General features: G+C 43.9%; 2 protein-coding genes across 2 annotated transcripts in view; one reads left to right on the forward strand and one right to left on the reverse strand.

Annotated features, from left to right (window-relative positions):
* CNOT9 (CCR4-NOT transcription complex subunit 9) lies at positions 1-26353 on the reverse strand. The gene is made up of 8 exons (XM_060193896.1): positions 26054-26353; positions 16125-16304; positions 13193-13308; positions 11455-11564; positions 8775-8884; positions 4319-4417; positions 4032-4123; positions 1-2261 (listed from the first exon to the last, which is right to left on the reverse strand). Exons 1-8 carry the CDS (start codon positions 26075-26077, stop codon positions 2093-2095), a joined length of 900 nt encoding a protein of 299 aa, XP_060049879.1. The 5' UTR covers positions 26078-26353; the 3' UTR covers positions 1-2092.
* USP37 (ubiquitin specific peptidase 37) overlaps positions 26270-26369 on the forward strand; it is an 83133-nt gene continuing 83033 nt past the window's right edge. Inside the window, exon 1 of the mRNA XM_060193892.1 lies at positions 26270-26347. The gene's annotated coding sequence lies outside the window, so the exon portion shown is untranslated. The remainder of the gene's footprint in view (positions 26348-26369) is intronic.

Consider the following 26369-nt stretch of genomic DNA (forward strand, 5'->3'; position numbering starts at 1 on the left):
TTTTATAAAAACAGAAGCATATTTTATTTTAATCCTGTTGAGGGAGCAAGAAGGATGGAAAACACAAGGATTACCTATACACACGCAACATTAGGAATCAGATCCATAGCCACCCCCCACCCCCAATACTGTGGGGTCTGAGGCCAGCTGAGAATAGATGGGACAAGAATTAAGACATTATTGGCACAGTAACATGGCCAATGCACCAAAAGATGGAGAAGGTAATTTCCCAGGGAGCAAGGCCCTGGGCCTTAGTCGCCTCCCCGGTGGAGGGGGAATGATTAACTTTGGCTCAGCAAGAAGGTGGTTGGCAAAAATCAGGGTTACACAAGATGGACTTTCCAGAAGCTAGACTATGGGCCAAAGGGAGTCAGGATGTCTGTCTAGTCACACTATCCTCAGCTTGCTCCAAGACCTCTTGTCTTCAGGCTTGACATTGGGGAGAGCTGGCCTGGTTCTCTGCTTTATTTTGGAAAGCAGGAGAATAAGCACTTAGTCTACCCTTCCCACACGTCTAGGTTATGTAATTACTAGTTTCTTGGCTCTAAAGAGACAGAAGCCAACTAACAAGGCCGACTCCCTTTGTGAAAGTCGGCTTGAAAGAGCCCTTGTGTTGGCAAAACTGCCTCCTGCAAAGTTATTTATTTATTTTTTTAACAGTTGGCCCTTATAGACTTTCACCAAGCTTGTTCAGCTACTTCTAAAAGTGTGAGGTGTGAACAGAAAACACTTGGTCCCTCAGTAGGGTTGGATTAATAATCCCATCTGTGATTGGAGATGGAAATGAGGGAGAGAACTGGTATTAGCAGGGGGATGGCTAGACGCAAAGCAAGGCAGTTTATACTGGGTTATAGACTCAAGTCTCTGGACTATGAACACAGTTATTTAAAGCTCCAGAGAAGGAAGAAGAATTCTCTAATACAATATGAACAAGTGGAAAATATCTTAGTGACAGCCCTGTAATTCCCACAGATAAAAAGGGAACGTGTCCAAAAGAAAAAAGAGTGAGTCCAGTCCTCTATCTTAAATCTGGATGAAAGTAGCTCATTTAGTCCATCAGTCAATACTGCATTAAGTACAATCAGGTACCACTCTTCACAATGTCATTTAGAAAATATCTTTGAGGACTTGAAGTTAAAGTCCACTGCCATCTTCTACCCCCCTGCCTCCCTGCCCTCTCCCCCCCCTCAAAAAAAAAAAAAAAAAGCCCTTCCAGGACAGCCTGGTAAATTAAAAAGAAGATTTATGGTTAATAAAGGGGAGTTAAAAAAGGAAAAGTACCGAGATTTGGAAAAGCTAGCAGCTAAAGCCAGAGCATAGTTAAGGTCCTTGTGGCATCCAGACTGGGAGAAGAAAGGGAAAGGGAAGGGAGATAAGCGGAGGCTCATGCTGTCCTTTGGCTTGGATTATCTTCCCTCTGCTTCCCGGTCCTCCCAACAGCTCCTGAAGCTATTGGTCTGCTGTAGGGGATGTAACACCCAGACCAACTTTTTATTGAAATTATGCAGCTAACAGACTTGTAAACAGTGCCAATTGACAACGTTTTGCTGAATATTACAGCTTGTGTCCACTGAACACACCTCTCTCTGAGATTAAAAATGAAGCAAAACAAAACAAAAAAGTAAACAAATACTGAGAGGGAGATTGAAGAGACACATCTTGAGTCTTCCAGGAAGGCAAAATAAAAAATGCCACATGGCTTGGTCCCAGGCGTTCACCATGCCTAGAGCGCTGCTCTCGCCACTGTCTCCCCTGCCTGCCAATGGCCAGGTAGAGGTGGGGAGAAGAGTCATCGTGGGCTTGCTGCCAAGACAGCATTTGCTGGTGTTGACACCCTCCGGGGCTGTGGGGAACGGCTGTTATCTCAGAAGCCCATTTCCTGGGAGTCACAGAGGGAGCCCAGGTCCTTGGGGCCACCCAAGATGGCAGCTCACACCCTCAGCCAGGGCACCCTGCCCCCTTGCTCCAGTGCAGTTCAGCATTGAGGTTGTCTATTCCGGGTCGGCGATAAAACCTGAGCTGTTTCTCCTCGCTGGTTCCTGCTCCTGTCCCCAACTTGGGGAAGTAGTAGGTGGAGGAGGACAGGGGAGGATCACTGAGGGGGCAGGGGGATGCCGCGGGGATCAGTGACCTGGCCTTCCTGCAGGTTCTTCACCAGTTGTGCAAGCCAGCGCTTCGTGGTGGTGTCATCTTTTAGCACCTGGGCGAAGGTCGTGTCCTTCAGCTGGTCAGGAAGGCACTGCCTGAGTGCTTCACGTGCTCTACATCAGAAACCAACCAACCAAGGAGAACAACAAATAAACCCACATTTGAGGGACAGTGAGAAGCCCCCACTCCCTTTACACATAAATATAAGAATCCTGGGAATCTATGTCTCTGTCAAGTTACTTTAAGTTGGGTGGGGGTGGGGGGGGGGCGACACACACAGTATAATGGTTCTGCAAAAGATTTTCATGCTTGATGTTCCAAGGTCTCAGGTTCAATCCTCAGCACCACCATAAGCTACAGCTGAGCAGTACTCTGTTAAAAAGTCATTGAATTCTTTTGTTTTCTTTTTTAATATTTTATTTATTTAATGAGAGCGAGGTACAGAAAGAATAACCAGAGCACTGCTCAGCTCTAGCTTATGGTGGTACTGGGGATTGAAACTGGGACCTTCAGAATAAAAGTCTTTTGCAGAATCATTATGCTGTCTCCCCAGTCCAAGAAGTCATAAAATTCTTTAAAGCTTTTTACCAGGCATAGGCTCAGAGATCTTCAGGATCTGTATTGGCAAACATTTTGAGAAAAATGCCCCAATGTAATAATTCATGACAAAATATAATAGAAGAAAGCAATGTAATAGTTTACTTCATTTCAAACTGCTTTCTGATTTGTTAAAGTAAACAATGTCAAAATACTTGTTTTAAGGGAGTTGGGCAGTAGGGCAGCAGGTTAAGTGCACGTGGCACAAAGCACAAGGACTGGCAAAAGGATCCCGGTTTGAGTCCCCAGCTCCCCACTTGCAGGGGAGTCACTTCAAAATACTTATGTTAGAAATGGATAGGTTTAGTCAGTGAGACTTTTTTTTTTGATGTTGTTGTTAGATAGGACAGAGAGAAATTGAGAGAGGAGGGGAAGACAGAGAGGGGGAGAGAAAGATAGACACCTGCAGACCTACTTCACTGCTTGTGAAGCGACTCCCCTGTAGGTGGGGAGATGGGGGCTCAAACCAGGATCCTTATGCCAGTCCTTGCACTTTGCACTGCCTGCACTTAACCCGCTGCGCTACCGCCCAACTCCCCAGTGAAACATTTCTAACAAGGTATATGACTTGACTCTTAGCAGGATAAGTGAACTTTAATTCTAAACTAGTAAAGTTTATGTCTTTTATCTATATACAAAAGGCTGTTTTAAACAAAGTTAGTTTTTTGCACTTAAGACTAATGTCTTTGTACAAGCAGAACTAAAAACAAACACATTTTCAAACTTTGATGAAGAACAAGTTGAAGTGATGGAAGAAATAACTAGGGCTCCAATAACCTGAGTGCCACTCAGAGGTTGAGTTCATGCTGAATCCAGTTACCCCTATTCCTCGGAACACCGAATCTACCCCATTATGTGGCTTAGTAGAATCTGAGCAAGTGGCTTTCAGCATGAATTATGGATTTACAAAAGCAAAAAGGTCAAACATTTCTAAAATGCATTTTATCTACAATGTATGATTTCTGGCAGAAAGATTATGCATACCGAGAGGCAAAATAATTATCTCAAGGACCTTACAGGAATTGAGGAGAGAGCTGGAAATATAATTGAAGCACCCTCTGAGCATTGTTCCTTTAAAAGAGATCTTTGAAAGTATTTCTGACTACCTGGAATAGCTACACAAAGCCAAACCACAGGAGTAATGAATCATAAAGCTTCCCTGGAAATTATCTGAACTCTGGATTTTTAGAGTTGGGTACAAAGGAGACATAGGAGCTGTGCCCCGAGATGGGACAACCACTCACAGAGCATTTTCCCCAAATCCTATAAATCCTGTAAATGTTTACCTGGGATTATCTGAGAGGCGAAGGTAACATCTTACTACATGCTTCAGAAGACGTGCAGATGGCTCTTTGGACAGTTGCAGGACCATTTTACCCTGTGTGGCCACAAACAGAGGGTGGGGTAAGAAACACACATACAAAATTATCCTAGTTGACATCAGAAATCAGATGTGCCAAGAATCACTACACAAGGTTACAGGATTTATTTCTAGTTGGACAACTGAAGTTGTTCAGTGTCAAGTGCAAAGGAAGTAAGCCATGTGGTCAGAAGTCGTTGTGAAAGAACTTACCAAGATCATGGCAACATGGGAGAAACGCTCATATGTTTGACAAATGTAAGCCAAACCAGTGTCATCTAGGAGGATCTTCTGAAGAATGAATGTGGCAACCTAAAGGATACAAAATTAAGGAGTCCAAAATGCTGCTCAGCCTAGTCTTCTAATTACAACTATGCCACTCTCCCAGAAATAAGCATGAATCAGAAAATTAAGAGCCCCTTGTGAGCTGGGTAGAAGCATAATGGTTGTTATGCAAAAGCCTTTCATGCCCGAGGCTTCCAATTCCCAGGTTCAGTTTCTGATACCACGGTAAGTCAGATCTGAGTAGTACTCTGGTCTGTCTCTATGTATCTTTCCTTCTGCATCTCTCATTAAATAAAATAAGTTAAAAAAGAAATGATCTAGGAGTCGGGTGGTAGCGCAGCAGGTTAAGCGCATGTGGCACAAAGCACAAGGACCAGAGTAAGGATCCCGGTTCGAGACCCTGGCTCCCCACTTGCAGAGGAGTCGCTTCACAGGCAGTGAAGCAGGTCTGCAGGTGTCTATCTTTCTCTCCCCCTCTGTCTTCCCCTCCTCTCCATTTCTCTCTGTCCTATACAACAACAACGACATCAATAACAACAACAAGGGAAACAAAAGGGAATAAATAAATAGAAAAAAAAAAAGAAATGATCTATTTTAAAACTATTAATACTACTACACTAAACACTTATTGTGTGGCAGAATCTTTTATTTATTTATTATTGGATAGAGACAGAGAAATTGAGAGGGAAGGGGGAGAAAGAGGGAAAGAGACAGAGAGACACTCGCAGCCCTGTTTCACCACTCATGAAGCTTTCCCCCTGTAGGTGGGAACCAGGGACTTGAACCCGGGTCCTTGTGCATTAAACCCGGGTCCATGTGTACTTAATCAGGTGTGCCACCTCTTGGCCCCTTTCTTTTCTTTTAAAGATTAAAAAAAAAAAAATTTATTTATTACCTTTTGTTGCCCTTGTTGTTTTATTGTTGTATTATTGATGTTGTCAATGTTGGATAGGACAGAGAGAAATGGGGAGAGGAGGGGAAGACAGAGAGGGAGAGAAAGATAGACACCTGCAGACCTGCTTCACCGCCTGTGAAACAACTCCCCTGCAGGTGGGGAGCCGGGGGCTGGTTCTTGTACTTCGCACCACCTGCGCTTAAACTGCTACACTACCGCCCGACTCCCTCATTTAAAGATATTATTTATTTACTAGTGAGAAAGGTAGGAAGACAGAGAGAAAGAATCAGACATCACTCTAGTAGTACATGTGCTGCTTGAAATTGAACTCAGGACCTTGTGCTTGAGAGCCCAATGTTTTATCCACTGTGCCATCTTCCGGACCACTTTTTATTTATCCCCAGGCCTCTAAAATTTTTAATGCCTTCCTTACTTTCATAATAAAATAAATAACAATAAATAAATAACAATAGTACCTACCTTGTTGTAGGTACTATTGTTATTCTTTTTTACAATGAGGAAGTTGTGGGTAGGTGTCAGGCTCTAGGAAAACCTAGAGATTTCCAAGTTACTGAACACCTATTATGTGCCAGGCAAAATTGCTAATTAATTAATAACTCATCAGGATAAAGTCCCTAGTGACAAAACTACTAAGTTGCAGAACTGAAATTCAAACCTGTCTTTTCCATGGGCCAGGATGATTTCAGAGATTAAACTATGCTTCCACTCTTCCAAATAAGTCAAATTAAACCCTTACTATATTTTTAAAATAGATCCTTTTTCATGCCATGGTTTTTATGCTTGCATGAACCTACCACTCCCAGTAGACCTCTACCCTTCCTTCCTTCCTTCCTTCCTTCCTTCCTTCCTTCCTTCCTTCCTTCCTTCCTTCCTTCCTTCCTTCCTTCCTTTCTTTCTTTGCCTTCAGGGTTATCACTGGGGCTTATTGCCTGCACCACAAATCCACTGCTCCTGGAGGCCATCCCTTCCATTTTGTTGCCCTTGTTATTAGATCCCTATTTTTTCTTTTGTAGAGGATGAGAGACTGAGGAGAAGAGAGAGGCAGGGAGAGGAGAGACAACAGCACTATCCACTGATGGTGAAGGTTCTCCTGTGCAGGGGGCACTACCATGTGGTGGTCAGGGGCTTGACCTTGGGTCCTTGAGGATGGTAAGGTATGTGCTCTACTGGTTGAGCTATCTCCTAGCCCAAGATGTTCCTAGTTAAGAAGGGAAAATGTTAAGCCTTCATTCAAAATCTGTTCCAAAAATAACAAAGAATATCACAACTATGAAGTCACAGTTTTTCTTTGACTCAAATTTTACATAGAAGGGATTAAAAAAACAAAAACTAGTTTAGGTTTAGGGCTAGGAGTCATTTTCACTTGCCAGAATGAACAATTTACCATGTAGAAGGATTTATACTTGAGTCCCGTAGCAGATGCCATGCTGTTCCTTCTCTATTGTGGATCAGAAGGGGAAAATGAAGAGTTTAGTGTAGCTAGGGAGATGGCTCAGTGGGCTTGCATGTGAGGGCTGGTGTCTCATAACTGGTACAGCATATGCCAGAGTCATACAATGGTTTCACTTGCTCTTTCATTAAATAATAAATCTTTAAGATATGCCAGTTTAACTCAAGTCAAACTATTATTAAGATTTTCTCTGGCTATTCATCACAACCAACTGTGGAAATTATTCATTTTAGGGCTGGAGAGACAGTTTAATGGTTATGCAAAAGACTTTCATGCCTGAGTCACCAAAGGTCCCAAGTTTAATCCCCAGCACTACCGTATACCAGAGCTGAGCAGTGCTCTAGTCTCTTATCTTTCCCTCTGTATCTCTCTCATTAATAAATAAAAATGTTTTTTAAAAAGAAATTATTTCTTTTAATTACTGGATATAGCATTGTGGTTGGTGAAATAATTTTCCTTCAACATATCCGGGTCCTAATCACCAGTCCCCAGGAAGGATACTTTGTATGTTTGTAGAAGTTGATTAAATAAGGATTCCGGGGTGTGTTGATCTTTCAGAATGATCTACGAAAGTTCTAAATGTGATTGTAAGTGTCTTTTCAGGAGGTCAGTAAAGGGATTTGATTAGAGAAGGTGGTATCAAAGTAGCAAAGAGATCTGAACAAGCCATACTGCTGGCTTTGAAGATGGAGAAAGGGTAAAAATGCTGACACTAGAGACACAAGGATATGCCCTGTTAGAAAGAAAAATTTGACATGATTAACAATTGAATTAAAAAATTAAATATATCCACACAGAAAAGACAAGGTCACCAACAAGAGTGAAAGACATCAGACTCGCCAAGAATTCACTGTGGGATTTAATACTGGAAAATAACAGGGCTATTTACTCATGGTTAAAGTGCAAAGTAAGTAGAAGTATAGAGATTTAGTTATGAAAACAAACAAAACAAAACAAACAAACAAGCAAAAAAAACCCAACAAAACGAAATCAACGAATAAAAAAGAGAATATACCTATGGAGTGAGAGGTAGTTTTAAGGTAAAAGGCAGAAACAGTGCTTAATTTGTAATTCTTTCCCTCTCTCCCTCCCTCCCCCTTTCCTCACTTTAGTCTTCCCCATGTCACTTCATTTATTTATGGGGGTGGGGTGGGGAGACTAGGACCAGAGCATCACTCTGGCACATGCAATGCCAGGGGTTAAACTCTTGACTTCATGCCAGTTGGTCCAATGCTTTATATACAGTGCCAACTCCCAGGCCACAAACAAGCTATTTTTTTCAAAGGCTCTTGCTTTTTACTTTTGAAAGATCTTTTTTTATGGTTCCAAGGATCAAACCTGAGGCCTCACACATGTGAATCCAGCACTCTACTGCCAAGTTACCACCCCAACTTCAGAACATTATTTTATAACAAAAAGAAGAAAAGTCATTAAGGCTTCAAAAAGTTTGAATGGGGAATTCAGTGGCAGCGCAGCAGGGTAAGGGCATGTGGAGCGAAGCGCAAGGGCTGGCGAAAGGATCCCGGTTTGAGCCCCCAGCGGTGAAGCAGGTCTACAAATGTCTATCTTTCTACCCCCTCTTTGTCTTCCCCTCCTCTCTCCATTTCTCTTTCCTAACTACAAAAACAAACAAACAAAAAAGGACAACAAAGGGAAAATAAATGAAGGGGAGTTGGGCAGTAGTGCAGCAAGTTGAGAGCACATGGCACAAAGCACGAGGACCCTGCGTAAGGATCCCGCTTAGAGCCTCCGGCTCCCCACCTGCAGGGGAGTCACTTCACAGGCAGTGAAGCAGGTCTGCAGGTGTCTATCTTTCTCTCCCCCTTTCTGTCTTCCCCTCCTCTCTCCATTTCTCTCTGTCCTATCCAACAACAACAATAATAACTACAAAAATAAAACGACAAAAAAAGGGAATAAATAAATATTAAAAAAAAAGATAAGGGAGGAAAAACATGAATCCAAAATCATAAAGCAGCTGAAGGCCAAGACAATGTAGATTACAAGCTAAAACCACTCACTGTTTTAGAAAGTTCACTTCCAGATTCCATAATGCGCAAACACAAAGGGATAATTTCTGTTGTTAATAAAAAGTTGATTACTTCCTGTTCATCCGTTTTTACCAGGGCCCCTAAAGAAAATACAGACACACGAAATTATTTAGAAGTCAAGAGTTTGCGATTAAAATTAATTTTGTACTGTTTATCTAGTCAGTTGTAGAACATAAGCTAGAACATATTCAAATCTGTGTTAAAAGAAAATAGTACCAGTTGAGTTATTAGCACTGAAAGTTTAGGTACGTAGCTTGCTAAATGAAATCACTTTGTCATCTCAATCACTTTTTTGTTGCTCTTGGTAACCATACAATAATATGCACCGTATGGCACCAGGGTTTCAACCCAAGGTTCACACATTGTAAAGCATGTGTTCTATGAGGTTAAGTGTAAAGGTTTCTCTTTTCTCATCGCTTTTTAATATTTTATTTATTGGACAGAGACAGAGAGGAATCAAGAGGAGAGTAGGAGATAGGAAGAGAGGGAGAGAGACACCTATAACACTGCTCTATTGTATAAGAAGCTTCCCTACCTGCAGGTGGGAACCACAAGCTTGAACTCAGGACCTTGAGTATGGTAATATGTGCACTCAACTAATTTTGTCACTACCTGGCTCCACTTTATCATTTTTTATGGCAAAAGCTTAGAGATCAGACTAAAGACCTCTTTTCCTTTGTAACATTAAGTATATAATGCTACAAATTTCCCTCTAAGCATTGAGCTCTAACCTATAAATTTCAACATATTTTTTTGTTTGTCTGTCTTCTTTACCCAAAGCACTGCTATATTCTAAGCATGGTGGTGCTGGGAACTGGACCCAGGATCTCAGAGCCTCAGGAATGGGAGTTGTTTTGCATATCCGTTATGCTGTCTCTCCAATTCCACGATGCATTTTTAATACAGCAGTATTCAAACATACCTTAATTTGCTTTTTAAATCTTTTAATTTTATTACTGGATAGAATCAGAGAGAAACTGAGAGGGGAGGGGGAGATAGGGAGGAAGAGAGATACAGACACCTGTAGCCCTGCTTCACCATGTGAAGCTTTCCCCCTGCAGGTGGGGACCAGGGGCTTGGACCTGGGTCCTCGCACACTGTATCCTGTGTGTGTGTATGTATGCTTAGCCAGGTGTGCCTCCACCTGACTCCCATATCCTAATTTGTTATGCAACATTTGATTACACACACATTTATTGCCACTAGGTTCATCATTGGGGTTTGGTGTCTGTAGCTTCCATTGTTCTAGGCAGCCATTGTTTTTTTCCTTTTGATAGAGGGTGAGATACAAAAACAGAGGATACCTGTAGCAGTGCTCTACCCCTGGTGAAGCCTGCCCCCTGCATACAGGGAACGGAGGCTTGAACCTGGGTCCTTGTGCATGGTATTGAATGCACTCTACTGCGTGAGTACGTCATCTGCCCCTGATATCATTTGACCCCTTTCTGTCTCATCCCCCTCCCCCAATAGTCACTGGTGCTTTGCTGCTCTGTATGGTCTTTTTCAGAGAGGGGGAAAGAAAACAAAAGCACAGGAGTTTCCTCCAATGTGATAAAGGTTAGGTCTGAACCTAGGCTTCACACACAGTAAAGCAAACCTAACATCCAGGCGAGGTATTTTTGTTGGTTCTTCTATCATTTCACTTCTATCTAAACTTGTCTGATAATCTTTGAGATGTAAACATTTTGAGCCAAATACCCACTTTGCTTGTTCTCAACTGAGAAAATTATTCTCAGAAAACATATACATGGGTAAACGACTGGCTTAATACTACCTAAGGATTTTTTCATTTACACACACACACACACACACACACACACACACACACACACACACACACACACACACACGTATACAGATTTAATATATACATTAAACTGATGCTGGCGATCAAATCCAGGGTCTCCACATGTAAGGCATCTACTCTGTTGCTGAGCCACATCTCTGGTGTTAATTTCCCACTGTCGGATGCCTTGACTCTATGCTCCAAATAAAGCTCTAAGAAATGTATGTTATTCTGTGGAGCTAAGACCTCACACCTATACAACCACACCACTAGTCCTGGTCCTACTTTTTAATTCAGATAGAGAGATATGGAGAGATAGCAATAGGGCCTCCCAGACATCTCCTGTGCTTCCCGTGTGGTGCTGGGCTACTCATGGCAAAGTATGTGTCCTTCTAGGTGAGGTATCTAAGGTATCTAAGTATTTGACCTGAGAAATGCACTTAAAAAACATTTCTGGGAGTCGGGTGGTAGCACAGTGGGTTAAGTGCACGTGGTGTGAAGCGGAAGGTCTGGCGTAAGGATCCCGGTTTGAGCCCCCGGCTCCCCATCTGCAGGGGAGTGTTGCTTCACAAGTGGTGAAGCAGGTCTGCAATGTCTATCTTTCTCTCCCCCTCCGCCTTCCCCTCCTCTCTTCACTTCTCTGTGTCCTATCTAACAATGACAACATTAATAACAACAATAAAAAACAAGGGTAACAAAAGGGAAAAAGAAAGTCATCATGCTTCTGTTACCATTTATTAGTGAGACTCGACCTCAAGACAATAAATAATTGGCAAACAAAGCTATGAAAAGCAACACAAAGATCCAGGTTAAGATCACTACACTGAAAATTTGCACATTTGGAAAACAACCCTAGTAACTTACCAATCACTCCAAGACTGGTTAGCCGAAGATATTCAAAAGGTCGAGTTTTGCTGACAGTGTGCAAAAACGGGTACAGAAAAAGTGGGATGTGTGCTGCAAGGAATGCGGACCTAGAGCGGAAATGCACACGCAGAAAGAACAGTTAACTTCAAAGGGTTCTGAACACTCAAATTTCCGGGTGGTAAGTTCTTGAAGGCCTATAACAGTCATTATGCAAAGAGTCCTTAAGAAAGACTGTTACTGGTCATTAGTCTCCATCAGTTGACTTAATCTCTAGGGAACATGAAGATATATGCATCCACAGACATATAAATACACAAATACACACACAGTACCTTTAGATAGTGACAGCAAGGCAGAGAGTAAAAGAGACCACTGCACTCCAGTTTCCTTCAAGGCTGCGGGGGTGGGACTCAAACCTGGATGGTGCACATGGCAAAGTAGTACACTATCCAAGTGAGCTATTATGCTGGCCAGATATATATTTTAAAAAGATTTATTTATTTATTAAGAGAGACAGTGTGTGTGTGGTCAAGTGGTGGTGCGCCAGGTAGAGCATGCATGCGACCATGCACAAGGATGAGGGTTCAAGCCCCTAACCTTTGGGGGGTGAGGAAAGAGCTTCACAAGCGAAGCAGTGCTGCAGGTGTCACCCTTCCTCCTTCCCTGTGGACCACACGGAAACACCATGTAAAGGGAACCTTTATGAATGGTGGAGTGGTGCTGTGCTCTCTCCTTCTCTCTTATGTGTATCTTCCTCCCTCTCTGCCTCTTACCCTCTGTCTGGAAAAAAGAGAAGGGAAAATGTCTGCTGGGCCAACAGTGGTGAAGTCATAGAGGCATATGTTGGGGTTGGGGGTAAGTCACAAAATTTCCTTTTTAAGACGGCAGGAAGGCAAAAAATATTTTAATGCATATGCCAATTCTCATCTATTATAGATATTGCCTAGAATCTTGTGTTAAGAAAAATTATGAAGCTAAATTTGGCTTCAGTGGAAAGTGCTGCTGTCTCACACCATGGCTTTAGGAAGGAGAAATGGCTTTATGTCTGAGTCTTGCTAAGATGTGAACAACCCTGTATTGCTTCATTGCTAAGAAAGCATAAGTAAATAAGACAGTGAATATATTCAGTCTTAAAAAGGAGATTCTGACATACCCAACATCACTCTTGAATATTTACATTAAGTAAAAGAAACCAATCACAAGATAATACTGTATTGTGCCAATTACAGGAAGTACTCAGTGTAGTCAAAACCACAGAAACAGAATGCAGCGTGGTGACTGACAAGAGGGGGTGGGGATGGCAAGGTTCTACTTAATGGGCATCGAGTTTTAGTTTCTGAGATGAAAAGAATTATGGAGACAGTGATGGTTTCTCATTATGTTTTTTGTTTTTGTTTTAATTTTATTTATTTATGAGAAAGATAGGAGAAGAGACAAAGGACCAGACATCACTCTGGCACATGTGCTGCCGGGGATTGAACTTAGGACTCCATGCTTGAGAGTCCAAAGCTTTACCACTGCACCACCTCCCAGACCACTGGTTTCTCATTATGAGTGTATTTAATATCACTGAACTATACACTACATGGGTTTAGTGATTCAAAACCAGAAAAATATTCAGGAAAAAAAAATTAATGAAAGTTCTGAAGACCCCTGCCCATAGACATGCCCTACTGCAAGCCCTCTCCAGCCATGTTCATACTCCCCCACTTCCTGATTCACCCAGAGCATTTACCTGGTTTCGGGGTGTGATGCTACACACTGAAGTAATGCCAGAGCATTGCAAACTCTGTTTGATTGGTGTGCTGTCAAGGTGGGTGGGTTGATAGATGGGTAAATATTTACAATTTCCTGAAATGTGGAAACAAACAAAAAATAACTTATAAGCAATAAGCAATTTAGAACAATAAAATTGACTCCCATGGCATTAAAGCAAGACAGTTGAAAATAACAACTCCTAATTCCAGACACTATGAAAGAACTGAGTCATGAGAGAGAGAGACAGAGAGAGGGAGAGAGAAGAAACAATGCAGTTATCTTTCATCAGAAAGTTATACTTGAATGGGTGGCCCTGGGAAGTGGGTCAGTGGGGAAAACACAGGACATGCCTATCTTAGGTCTTGGCTCAATCCCGTGTACCATACATGCTGGAGGGATGCTCTGATTCTGTCAGTAAATAAACACCCAATCAGATCAAATCGATGGGATTTACAGTCAGCAATATTTATACACCTTTCCCATATTTGGGAACTACTTTCTTCCCTGATCCAGCTTTCTGGTCCTTTTTCCAGCCATGACATCATCTCCGCAGACAATAACTTGGGTCTACCTGCTTAACAATTTCTGTATTCAGCTAGCTGACCCATGTCTCTGGTCACTAGATTTTAAATTTCAGGCTAAATAAATACAACTTCTTGAGTAGTATCCAAGATCTGCCTGCATTTTAACAAACTTTGTTAACAGAGTCTCATAAATACAAAATGCCTTAAGAATCATCCTCTTTAGGGGCTAGGTTGTCGTATGCTTTACATTGGCTTGTTCTAGCCCTCCCCCTCCAAGAGAATTGGATGAGTCTTGTTAATTTCGCGGGCCTGCTTGGCCCCGCCCCAAGGGACCCTGGGAGAGGGTTCCGGAGTCCGAGAGTTCCTGAGTTCCCCAGTGACAGGGTTCCTGAGTTCCAGAGAAAAAGAAAGAGTGCTTGCGCCGCCGCAAAGAGACAGCGGAGTTCTGTTTGGTGATTAGTTTGTCTTAGTTTGTGAATCGTTGTTCCTGAATAAAGAAATACAGCTTCCCTGCCCAGCCGTTGTCTCCGCGTCTCTGTGACCCGCCGTGAAGCAAGCCAGGCCAGCTAGATCCGAAAATTTTAACAACAAATGGCGCCCACGTGGACCTGACCTGCGCATCTCTCAGATAAGTAAAGACAATTTGGCTACCTATGCACGATGGCCTTCTCTTCTGCTTGTGAAGAGATCTCCAAAGGCCTCTGCTCTTTCTTCACGAGACTGTTTTGCTGTTTCTAGAACATTTATCTCTGGACCACTCTGTGGTTTCCACTCGCTCGAGCGAACTCAGAACAGCCAGCGGGAAGAGCCAGCGGGCGGGAGGCGAGGCGCGGAGCTGCTGTTTCCACCTGGTTAAACAGCCAGCCAGTCGGCTGCGCCCAGACAACCCCGCGCACCGCGCCAGCAACCCCGCAGCCCCGCAGCCCGCAGGAGGCCTACGCCACCATGCAAGAGCCCGATGCCAGCACGCTAGAGCCCGATGCCAACATGCTGGAGCCTGATGCCAACATGCTGGAGCCCGATGCCAACATGCTGGATCCCGAGGCCAACATGCTGGAGCCCGAGGCCAACATGCAAGAGCCTGAGGCCAGCCCACAGGAGCCGGCTCTCCACCACGTGGTGCAGGGCACTGGACACGTGATCCCTCCACACTGCTCGGCCACTGCGAGCAGGGCAGCAGACATAGCAGGGCCATGGGGCAGGGCCGCGGTGGCCTATCATGGCCGCCACCCCTGGGCACCTAGGCTCACGCCTTCTGCAAAGATGGCCTGCCTGCCCTCTTTCTATGAATTCTGGAACCATCCCGGGCCTCCCGGACCCCCGGGCTCCCTGCCGAAACTGGGCACACGAGATCTCCAGCTGCCGGTCCGGTCTGAAGGCAGACAAGCTAGAGTACGCAGAGACTTGTGCAGAGAGCGCAACCTGCAATTCCTAAAAGTAGAGCTGCTCGGGAATGGAGCTGTGCGAGAAGCCACCTCCGAATGGTGACCCCCCCAACCACTAAGACAGTACAGATTTAAATTCGTGTTTAAAATGACATGTCTTTGTAACAAAGGTTTCTCTCCTTGTGTATTAATGACCATGTTTATGTGTATGTTTAAAGTTTGGTAAACAGTAGCTTTAAGGCTAAATTCTTACTAGTCAAAGTTAAATGAAAAAGGTTTTCAATGTAATTCTCATAAAGATAAAATTAACTTACATTTAAAGTCTAAGGTAAAAATTAGTTAACAATCAATATATTTTAACTAAGTTGGTCTAGACAAAAGGTTAAATAGACTTGTTGATATGTAAAACACTACCTTCTCTATTATAAATGGTAGATCGCACAATGGCTATGCTAATTATTCTCATGCCTGAGGTTTCCTCTCCGGCCCACACCTAGGATGTGTCTCCATCTTGAATGGGTGTAACAAAAGGTTAAAAGACGTTGTTGATATGTAAAAGTCTCAAATTCCTTCTCTATTATAAATGTTAGATCGTGCAGTAGATATGCTAATAACAAGTTTTGTTTCATAGTAAGTAAGTTGCAGCCAGCTGCCTTTGGGACCCTAGGCCGTTCCCCACCCCCATGCTAATGCCCATCGAGGCAAGTAGCCCCCCAGAAGCAAGAAATGTTTTTTTTTTCAGATATGGCCCCCTCAGGCCTTCCCTTGGCAACATGCTGGTTTTGGTTATATATGTTTCTGTTCACCCCACACCCTTGATACTATAGTCATTTAGTTAAAAAGAAAAGGGGGAATTGTCGTATGCTTTACATTGGCTTTATTTATTGGATAAATAAATAAACAAAATAAAAAAAGAATCACCCTCCTAAAGACTTGAAAATCATTAGGACACAGGAATCTTGATGAACAGATGCTCCCCCCCTTGTAGCTATAGACTCACCTGTAAAAGTGCTGCAATAGTACCAAAGGAATGCCACAGCATGGGTGCAAGGTCAGGAACAGATTCTCGCTTCTTACTGAGCTCTAGCAAAGCATTCTCCCTGGTCTCAGGACTGGATAGCTCGTTGATCCACTGGTAGATCTTTTCTCTATCCACCTGAGCCAGTGCAGTGGGCACAGGCTTCAAGTGAAAACAAGAAAGGAACACATGAGTTTCATTGCATTTACCCACATCTCACTTTGTAGCAGTGCTTTAGGGAAAGTGAGTTTCCATCAATGCTTTTCTTTTTTTATATATATATATAAAAGATTTAATTTACTTATTCATGAAGAAGATAGGAAGAGAGAGAAATAACCAGACATCACTCTGGTACATGATCTGCCAGGGATTGAACTCAGGACCTCATGCTCGAGAGTCGAAAGCTTTATCCACTACACTACCTCCCGGACCACATCCATCAATGCTTTTCTAAATACAGACACTTGATGTAAACTAGCTCAACCTCTGGCAGTTGCTTATCCCCAACACCTAAAACATGCAAAAACTTTAATAGCTCCAGGTTTAAGAGCTGATGTTTTTTTTTTTTTTTTTTTTTTTTCCCCTCCAGGGTTATTGCTGGGCTCAGTGCCTGCACCATGAATCCACCGTTCCTGGAGGCCATTTTTCCCCCCTTTTGTTGCCCTTGTTGCCGTAGCCTCATTGTGGTTATTATTATTACCATTGTTGATGTTGTTCGTTGTTGGATACGACAGAGAGAAATGGAGAGAGGAGGGTAAAAGGAGGGGGAGAGAAAGATAGACACCTGCAGACCTGCTTCACCGCCTGTGAAGCGACCCCCCTGCAGGTGGGGAGCCAGGGGCTCGAACCGTGATCCTTAGGCTGGTCCTTGTGCTTTGCGCCACGTGCGCTTAACCCACTGCGCCACAGCCCAAACCCCAAGAGCTGATCTTTTAAGTAGACCTGGACTACTGATATTTTAAGTATACCTGAAGACATACTAGGATATTATATTGTTGTGTCTTAAAAGTAGAAACTTGACTAAGGAACTGATTAGATACATCTGTATATGGAGTATTTTCTTTAAAAAAATTCTGTATAAAAAAAATTTCTGTATCTTCTGAATCTAATTAAAAACAAACAATCAGATTCATAATAGCAGATAAAATGCTTCCAAGAAGGCCAGGTGGTGGTGTACCAGACTGAGCACATGTTACAACATGCAAGGACCAAGGTTCGAGACCCTAGTCCCCACCCGCAGGAGGAAGCAGGGCTGTAGGTGTCTCTCTGTCTCTATCCCTCTTTATCTCCCCCTTCCTTCTTGATTTCTGCTTGTCTCTACCCAATAAATAAATAAAAATAATTCAAACAAAAGAAAGCCTTGAAAATAGATAATATGTTTCCACTAACACAGAGCCACATGCTCTTTTTTTAAACTATTTTTTTAGATTTATTTATTTTTACTTTTTTATTTATAAAAAGGAGACATTGACAAAACCATAGGATAAGAGAGGTACAACTCCACACTATTCCCACCACCAGCTCTCCATATCCCATCCCTTCACCTGATAGCTTTCCTATTCTTTATCCCTCTGGGAGTATGGACCCAAGGTCATTGTGGGATGCAGAAGGTGGAAGGTCTTGCTTCTGTAATTGCTTCCCTGCTGAACATGGGTGTTGACTGGTTGATCCATACTCCCAGTCTGCCTCTCTCTTTCCCTAGTAGGGTGGGGCTCTGGGAAAGTGGAGCTCCAGGTCACATTGGTGGGGTTGTCTGTCCAGGGAAGTCTGGTCGGTATCATGCTAGCATCTGGAACCTGGTCAGCCACATGTTCTCTCTCACACACACACACACAGAGTTTTTCAAGGACTACAAGAAAGTGTTGATTTTCTTCAAAGCCCTTTTCACCTTTGGCTATTGGTGGACCTTGAGATCAAAGAAACTTTAACTACAGTTACCTCTAAAGTTGCAATCTATATGGGAATAAAGTCTTCTACACAGCTTGAAATTTTTACCACATACTTCTAATATTTTGTGATAAAAAAACTAATAATTTGGGAACACATCCCTTCCAAATGACTCTTTTGCATACTCTACCCTTTTGAGAATCATTTATTATTTACTCATATAGGGACTGTATCAACAGACCTACAGGCCATGTTCTCATTATTGTTGTAAAGAATCATATACCCCCCCAAATTCAAGCATTTCTTTTTTATTTTATTTATTTAATTTGAGAGAGAGATTCCAGAACATCACTCTGGTACATGTCACGGATTAAATTCGGGACCTGTACTTGAGACTCCAACAGTCTAAATTTGGCGCCACCTCCTGGTCCACAAATGCGAGCATTTCAAAGAGCCTATGATTTTAGTTAAATCCCTCTTTTTAGCTGGAAAATAAATAAGATGGCAGATTAGAAAACCACAGCTGTTTCTAGCTCTAGAATCCTAACAAACTTATGGTGAGTTCTATTTCCCCCCAACCACGAGGAATAAAAGGGTGGGTAGACAGAAGAGAAGTCACTTTCTGCGAGCATGAAATACTGGCGAGGATCTATCCATTGTGGAGATGGAACATGAAGAACAAGAAAGATGACTGTCTTTGTTGACAAGGACGAAGTATAAGGTGAATTCTGAGGTATACTCACATTTATCCTACCCAAGCCAAGCAGTTCCCTATAAATGGAACCTATTTTATTATTTTTATTTATTTATTTATTTTTAAATTTCTTTATTGGGGAATTAATGTTTTACATTCAACAGTAAATACAACAGTTTGTACATGCATAACATTCCCCACTTAAACGGAACCTTATTATAAGCTTTTAGTTTGATGTTTTATCAATTCACTTGCTTGGCAGGATGAATAACAAGTAGTTCTGCTAAATGGACTGAAGTATCCCGCAACTTAAGTTTTCTCTAAGTGCAATAGAGCTATTGTGACTCCAATTAAGTGATGCTACTCAAGAAACAGGCTCGTAAGGCAACAGTCCAGTACAGAACAGAGCAGTCCAGCCCAACCTCCAACAGCACAGGCAGCAGTGGCCAAGCACTTGCCCTTTCTATGCTGCTACAGATAGGCCTTCAACTTAAAATTTTATTTTTGGAAATGTAGTTCTTATCAGAAGATAGGGTATGCTTATTTAGAACATTCTGTCACCTTTAAAAGCCCAGTGGAAACAAGGGCTAGCTAAAACGTTAGCACTGAGTTCTTGCCCACTCTCTTCAACAACTCACAATCCAACAGCTCACAGGACTCTTGTGGACACTGCTCCAGTCATACAATACCTACCCCATCAGTCCTGACTCATTCCACTCAGCTTTCCCCTAAGTCCTCTTCACCCAGACATCACCATCAATAAGTTCCATTATCTCCACTTTAGCCAGTCTGGGGCGTGTACCGGCATTTCAGTTCTCTCCCACTCTGGGGAGCTGGGATGGAACAATACCAGCTTGTACTGGGAGCCACCAGTCATGGGTCTCTGGACAGTAGGCCCCAGTCTCACATATTCCATTTCAAGAAGTCTACCACAGAAGAGATGGTGGTCTGGGAGTGCTCTCGGCACTCTGGAGGGTCAATGACCAATGTCAATTTGAGTCCCCAAGGCTGTGGTTACTTCCTGCCAGCAATACTTTTATTTATGCATGGCCCAGGAAATAGTGCAGTGAATGAAGTATAGGACTCTCAGGCCTGGTGTCCTGAGCTTTACCCCAGCACTGAATCCTCTGGCTCATGTTCTCTCTCGTCACACAGTGACTGAGTATAAAACCCTGGTGGCAAAAACACTACCGACTATTTCCTATGACTTAAACAACAGACAAGGAAGATGGCACCACTCTGGGTTGCCTTCTCATTCTTCTAGAGAAGAAACTACAGCAGCTCTGGCGTTAAGGCACCTCCCATGTGGCTCAAGGGTTCAAACGTGCACTGTGCACTTGGCAAGGGATGCAGTCTCTTGGATGAGCTCACTTTCCAGTCCGTAAACATCACCTGTCTGCAAAGTCACTGAAATAGTGTGACCAAGTTCCCTGTGTCAAAGTATGACTCATACAAAGGCATAGTTTTGCTAGTGAGAGCTAACATACAAACTCCCACAGATAATAATTTTATAACACACCCATAAGTTTAGTTACTTCAGAGGCTAAAAGGGAACTTTTTCTTGCACTTTGATTTACTTATTTATATGCTAATTTATATTATCAGATGATTAATAATTTTGGAAAGCATCTGAAGCAAAACTCCAAAGCACAACTTTTAACTTTTTACTAGGTAGATCTTGGATGCAATAAAAACCTAGAATGCATCCTATTCTGCTTTGGAATCCCAAGAATCATTTAGGTACACATTTCACATGAGTAGAATGTGAAAATTGATGTCTTACTAAAAATGGAATAGGGAGTGTGTGGAGTGGATGAGAGTACAGGGGAATGTGGGCCAATTTTCTCTCCCCCCCACTTTATGGAACCAGGAACTCATGCAAGTATGATTTCACTCCTCTGGGACATTCTCCCCCCTCCCCCAAAAACACACACACTGAGACATCCCAGAGCACTGAAGTGTCCCCCATCACACCTCTCATGATGTATCAGAGCTCAAATCTTGTCACATGCAGGCCAACGCAGGCACACTATTTGGCGAGCTATTGTTACTCTTTCATGTGGTGCTGGCAGTGGAAGCCAGGACTTCACACACGCAAAATGGCTTACTTGGTAAATGTATGCTGTATGCCTGGGCCTGAGCCCTAATGCCACATGGGAGCACCACAGACAGCACACCAAGTGGAGCAAGAACTCCAGATGGTGGAGCAGTGCAGTGCTGTTTTTCTCCTCCCTGTGTGTCTCCTCTATGCCCAGACTAGGGGGAAACAACAACAACAACAAAACCCTAGTTAATTCTCTTGAGTTGCAGAAAGTAAAAGCACGGTGTACTGCAACAAAGTGAAGGATTCTGGGGGCTGGGGGTGGGGCTTTCAGGTCCAGGTGCATGATGGTCAAAAGATGCACTGGGGAAGTTGACAGTAACAGAAAGTGAATGGGCACAGAGTTTGGGGAGCACTGAGAAAAGAACAGCCTGATAGCAAATCCTGGGAAAGACACAGATTTTAAAGTTGACTTGACTTTGTATAAGTCAACTTTAAAAGGTTATTTCTCTTTAAATTTTTTAAAAAAATTCATTCCTTATTTATTGGATAGGTGGGAGGGTGGTGGGGAGCTATACTCTATAATCCTATAATCTAGTAACCTAATTTTTAAAAATAAATTAAAAAATATATATGTATATACATACAGAAAAAGTAACATGGACAGAAAGGGAAAACACAAAGGGAAACAAGCAAGCAAAAAGAGATAGAAAAATAGGGTGAGATAAAAAGAATGAGACACCTGCAGCATTGCTTCACTGCTCATGAAGCCTTCCCTCCTGCAGATAGGGTCTAGGGGCTTGAACCCAGGTCCCTGTGCATTTTATCAGGTGTGCCACTGCCCAGCCGCCAAAAGACATTTTCTCTTGTCTAACTTGCCCCATTCTTTTTATTTATTTGTTCCCTTTTGTTGCCCTTGTTGTTTCATTGTTGTAGTTATTATTGTTGTTGTTATTGATGGATAGGACAGAGAGAAATGGAGAGAGGAGGGGAAGACAGAGAGGGGGAGAGAAAGATAGACACCTGCAGACCTGCTTTACTGCTTGTGAAGCGACTCCCCTGCAGGTGGAGAGCCAGGTGGGTTGAACCAGGATCCTTACTCGGGTCCTTGCGCTTTGCACCACGTGCGTTTATCCCACTGTGCTACTGCCCGACTCCTAACTTGCCCCATTCTTACCAACATCATCTTCTGACTTGGTTCTTCCCGAGTGACGTGTGAATATAAATGAAACAAACAGTGTGGGAGACTGTAATCCCCTAACTTAGAGCTATAAAAGGCTCAGTGGTAGAATAGTGTCTTGAGTGTGTGAAGTCCTGGGTTCAATTCCTACCACCACATGAGATAGCAACAAAGGACAAAATAAATGGACCTCTATGGATGATGTAGTGGTGCCTTGATCCCTCATAATAAAAAGCTGAGTCAAGTGGATGGTTCAATATTAGGATACACACTTGCATGTGTGAGGCCCTGGCTTCAATGAGCCTTGCATCCCTTGCAGCACATTAGTGTCTTTCCACTTTGAACAGTTATACTTCAAAACACAGTGACAGATAGCTGTGATGCTACCTGTCCTGGAAATGACAACATTCACTACAGCCTAGTCATACCTGGTCCACTTTTTTTTTTTTAATCAGAGCACCCTTTAGCCCTGGTTTATGGTGGTGTGGGGAATTGAACCTGGAGTCTCAGATAAGAGTTGGTCCACTATTTAAAGAGAATGTATTAAATGTCTTATTTTCCCAATTTACAGTCCTCTTCAAATCTCAAAAGGTTATATTCCCTCTTTATTATGGAGTAAAAAATTTAACATAAGGAGAGCTTCCAAATATTTTGCATTTTAAGATGTTATTTGAAAGAATGTCACTTTTGTAAAACCTTAAATTTTAGATTTTTATTTCCAAGATGATACCAACTTCAGTTAATTTTTTTATTCACAGGAGTCGGCCGGTAGCACAGCGGGTTAAGCGCACGAGGCGCATAGCGCAAGGACCAGTGTAGGGATCCCGGTTTGAGCCCCCAGCTCCCCACCTGCAGGGGAGTCACTTCACAGGTGGTGAAGCAGGTCTGCAAGTGTCTGTCTTTCTCTCCCCCTCTCTGTTTTCCCCTTCTCTCTCCATTTCTCTCTGTCCTATCCAACAATGACGACAACAATAACAACAACAATAACTACAACAAGGGCAACAAAAGGGAATAAATAAATGCTTTCTTAAAAAAAGTTTATTCACTATACTTCAGGTAAATCAATCTCAAAATTAAACAAAAAAATTTGAGTTATATTTATTTCCTACTTATGTCAGATTAAACCACAAGTTAAAGATTCTGGAGCGTACTCTCCTGCTCATTCATAAGTGCCAGTCATAGCTGAACTTTGGTTTCCATAGCTGGCATTGCTCCAGAATTCTCCAGTGAGCCTTGCAAACACACCTGAAACCCTAGTGTCCATAGCAACCTCATTATATTTTCAGCTAAACTAACACATTTTCTTCATCTCTTCACCCAGGTTGGAAGCCCAAACTTCACACAAATTCTTTGGCTATGCTCTACAGCTTTCTGTTGAAGAAGGGAGTTGAGATTTTAAGCGCCAAAATGTTATACCTGACTGAGGATCTGCTTCATAAAGTATTTTATCTATTATTCCTTCACTGTTGCGTGAAGGAATACGAGGAGTTTAGGATCCAGGCACTGCCCTCCACCTTTTTTTTTTTTTAAATAGGTACGGCAATGTTTTGGTCCTCTACTTAATATTCATGCCATTTGCTTGTAGTAACACTTCTGTATATAACTCTCTTGATCTTGGTGAGAAAGATTTAGTAAGAAGGGCAGTCAGAAAAGTGTGTCTAAATCATATGATCCTATAGCCTAAGAGCTGGTGCAGTAGAAATGTTGAACACTCAAACCTCTTTTTAAAAAGATATTTCATGTGGTCCAGGAGGTGGTGCAGTGGATAAAGCACTGGACTCTTGGGAGTGAGGTCCTGAGTTCAATCCCCGGCAGCACATGTACCAGAGTGATGTCTGGTTCTTTCTCTCTCTCCTCCTTTTTCTCATGAATAAATAAATAAATTTTTTTTTAAAAAAAGAAAAAGATATTTCATGACTGTGTGTGTGTATGTGTATAGATTCACACAAAAAAAAGCCAATCCAGAGCATCATTCTGGTACATGAGGTGCCAAGGATAGGGAACCTCAGATATGTAAGTCTGATGCTCCAGCAGTTGAGCTATTTCCCTTGGGCCCCTAGAATGAGCCTCTTGAGGTCTATGCTGTCATCTCTAGAACCAGAAAGTCCTGTCTGTGCGGCTGACAGTAGGGGCTTAATTAAGAGTCTGCTAAGGGTCTTACAACAGCTCAGGCCCTTTATCTCTTGCATCTAAGGAGGAAAAGGGATGCACAGACTTCATTCACTGAGTGCCTATTTGCTGGTCCCTGGGCAGGTGCTTCTGATGTTCTGAGGATTATAATGCTGAGCCCATGATCAGAAGACAGGCCCAGGAGGAAAAGCAGGAAGCAAAGGAGGCACGTGGGAGCTGTCTGCCTCCACTCTTCCCGAAGGTAGGGTGCAGCCATGGCTAGAAAACAAGTCTCTTCTGAGACCATCCTGGCATTTCTAAGAAGTGTGTGTGTTTTATGGAGTGTAGAGAGCAAGGGGGCGGAGCTATCAGGAAATGGCAGGCTGGTGTAACTCACCAAGGGCCCTGTTTGCTCTGCCAGCAAGATCCTTCTGGGTGGGAACTTCCTACAGTGTCACTGGCTCTTAGGAATTCTACCTGCCTTGAAAGACTGGAGTGGCTAAAAAGTGCCCATTCCTCATCTAACTCCTACTCAGGTTCTATCTGGCTAAACAAATATACACAGGGCTGGGGGAGACAGCATAATGGTTATGCAAAAAGATTCTCATGCCTGAGGCTCTGAAGTCTCTGTTCAATCCCCAGCACCACTGAATGCTAGAGCTGAATAATGCTCTGGCAGACGAACAGGCGAACACACACACACACACACACACACACACACACACACACAGTGTATAAGAGGGGAATACACACATACACACAGAGTGTATAAAAGGGGGATCCCATTTAAAACATCTCTTTAGCGGCCGGGGTGGCAGTGTAATGGCAAAAGCACTGGACTTTCAAGCATGTGGACCTGAGTTCAATCATGTACCCAAGTGATACTCTGGCTGTATCTCTTCTTCCCCCCTTTCCTTCTCATACATAAATAAATCTCTTTCCTATGATGTCTCTGCTCACCTCTCTCACCTCTCCCCCCTCAATCAGCAGAACATTTGAACCCCGTGGCACTGGGGTAACACGGTAAAAGGACCCTCAAGATCCCTGTCTCTGCCTTACAGAAGGAGACAGACAACAAGCAAACAAATGAATATAAAACACTGCAAGTTGGGATGCAGGCTATCAAAGACACTCTAACAGGAAACACACAAACACAGGAGTTGGGGTGGCAGAACTACTTCACATAGTCGTCAGTTAGTCAATGCAGGTGAAGAACTGAGGAAGCAGGGCCAGTTACACCCACATGCTGTGTGTGTATTGGAGCGGGGGAGTATTCCTGAAACAGCTCGAGACCCCCGCGCCCCCCAGCAGAACAGCCGGGGGGGGGCAGTGGAGCCGGCGCGGAGGCGCGGATGACAGGGCACCACGTCGCCCGGCGAGGAGGCCCGAGTCTGGCTAAACGCGATGCGGGCCACCCAGGGTGACTCTAGGCTGTGGGGACACGATCGATCCCTATCGGTGTTGATTCTTTTCTTTCTTTTTTTTTTTTTTGAACGGGGGAGGGTGGCGATTGTTTAAAAAAAAAAGAAGGAAAGAGATCGCGCTGGTCACACGCGACGTGGGGACCCGGCTTCACACGCATGCGAGTCTACGCAGCGACACCCCCGCCCGGCTCCCCGCGTTTCCACCTGAACCCCGAGTCTTTCCCTTCCTTCTCCATGAGCCGCGGCCACGCTGGACCGACCCCGGGGAGCTGCCTCTCTAGTTCCCGGCCGCCTCCCCGCGCCCCGAAACAGTCGGGTCAGGGCGGGGAATCAATGAATGGCCGGGCCCGGCTGCCGCGAGGGAGGGGCTCCCAGCACCCGGCGGGGCCCGGGCAGCGCCATACGCGGGAAGCGGACGCCCACTCCTCGGTCCAGGCGCGGCGGGTAGCGGGGTCGGGGCCCCGCGGGCTGAGGCCGGAGGACCGGGACTCCAGGCCCGGCGCGGGGAGCTGGGAGAGGAGGCCGAAAGCCGGCGCTGAGGAGCTCGGGGCCCAGCCCGGTGGCCCAGATACTCACCGCAGCCGTCGCCAGGCTGTGCATGTTGGAAGCGGCCGCCACTGTCCTCCCTCCGCTGGAAGCGCCCGACACGCGCTCTGACCTCAGCGCCTTCACCTCGGAAGATGAGGAGGAGCTGCGGCAGCCGCCATCCACCTCCGCCTCGCTCCGCCCCCTGCACGGCCCTCCGACCTTTCACTCTTGACCCCGCCCACTCAACTTTTTCCCGCCTCCGGCCTTCCGCGGAGCTAACTGCCCTGGAGGACGTCCTTTACCCCTCCGACTCGGGACCGGAAGGACGTCCGCCACCTACAGGTCCAGCATCGTCCTCCAGCTT

Source organism: Erinaceus europaeus, chromosome 7, assembly GCF_950295315.1.
Source record: "Erinaceus europaeus chromosome 7, mEriEur2.1, whole genome shotgun sequence".
Taxonomy (NCBI): Eukaryota; Metazoa; Chordata; class Mammalia; order Eulipotyphla; family Erinaceidae; genus Erinaceus; species Erinaceus europaeus.

Bases quoted from the DNA above. Each gene is read 5' to 3' on its own strand.
- CNOT9 (XM_060193896.1), bottom strand. From the start codon at position 26,077: ATGCACAGCCTGGCGACGGCTGCG. The intron at 16,305-26,053 runs GTGAGTATCTGG...TTTCACTTGAAG, and splicing joins ACAGCCTGGCGACGGCTGCG to CCTGTGCCCACTGCACTGGC. The intron at 11,565-13,192 runs GTAAATGCTCTG...TTTCCGCTCTAG, and splicing joins GCATCACACCCCGAAACCAG to GTCCGCATTCCTTGCAGCAC.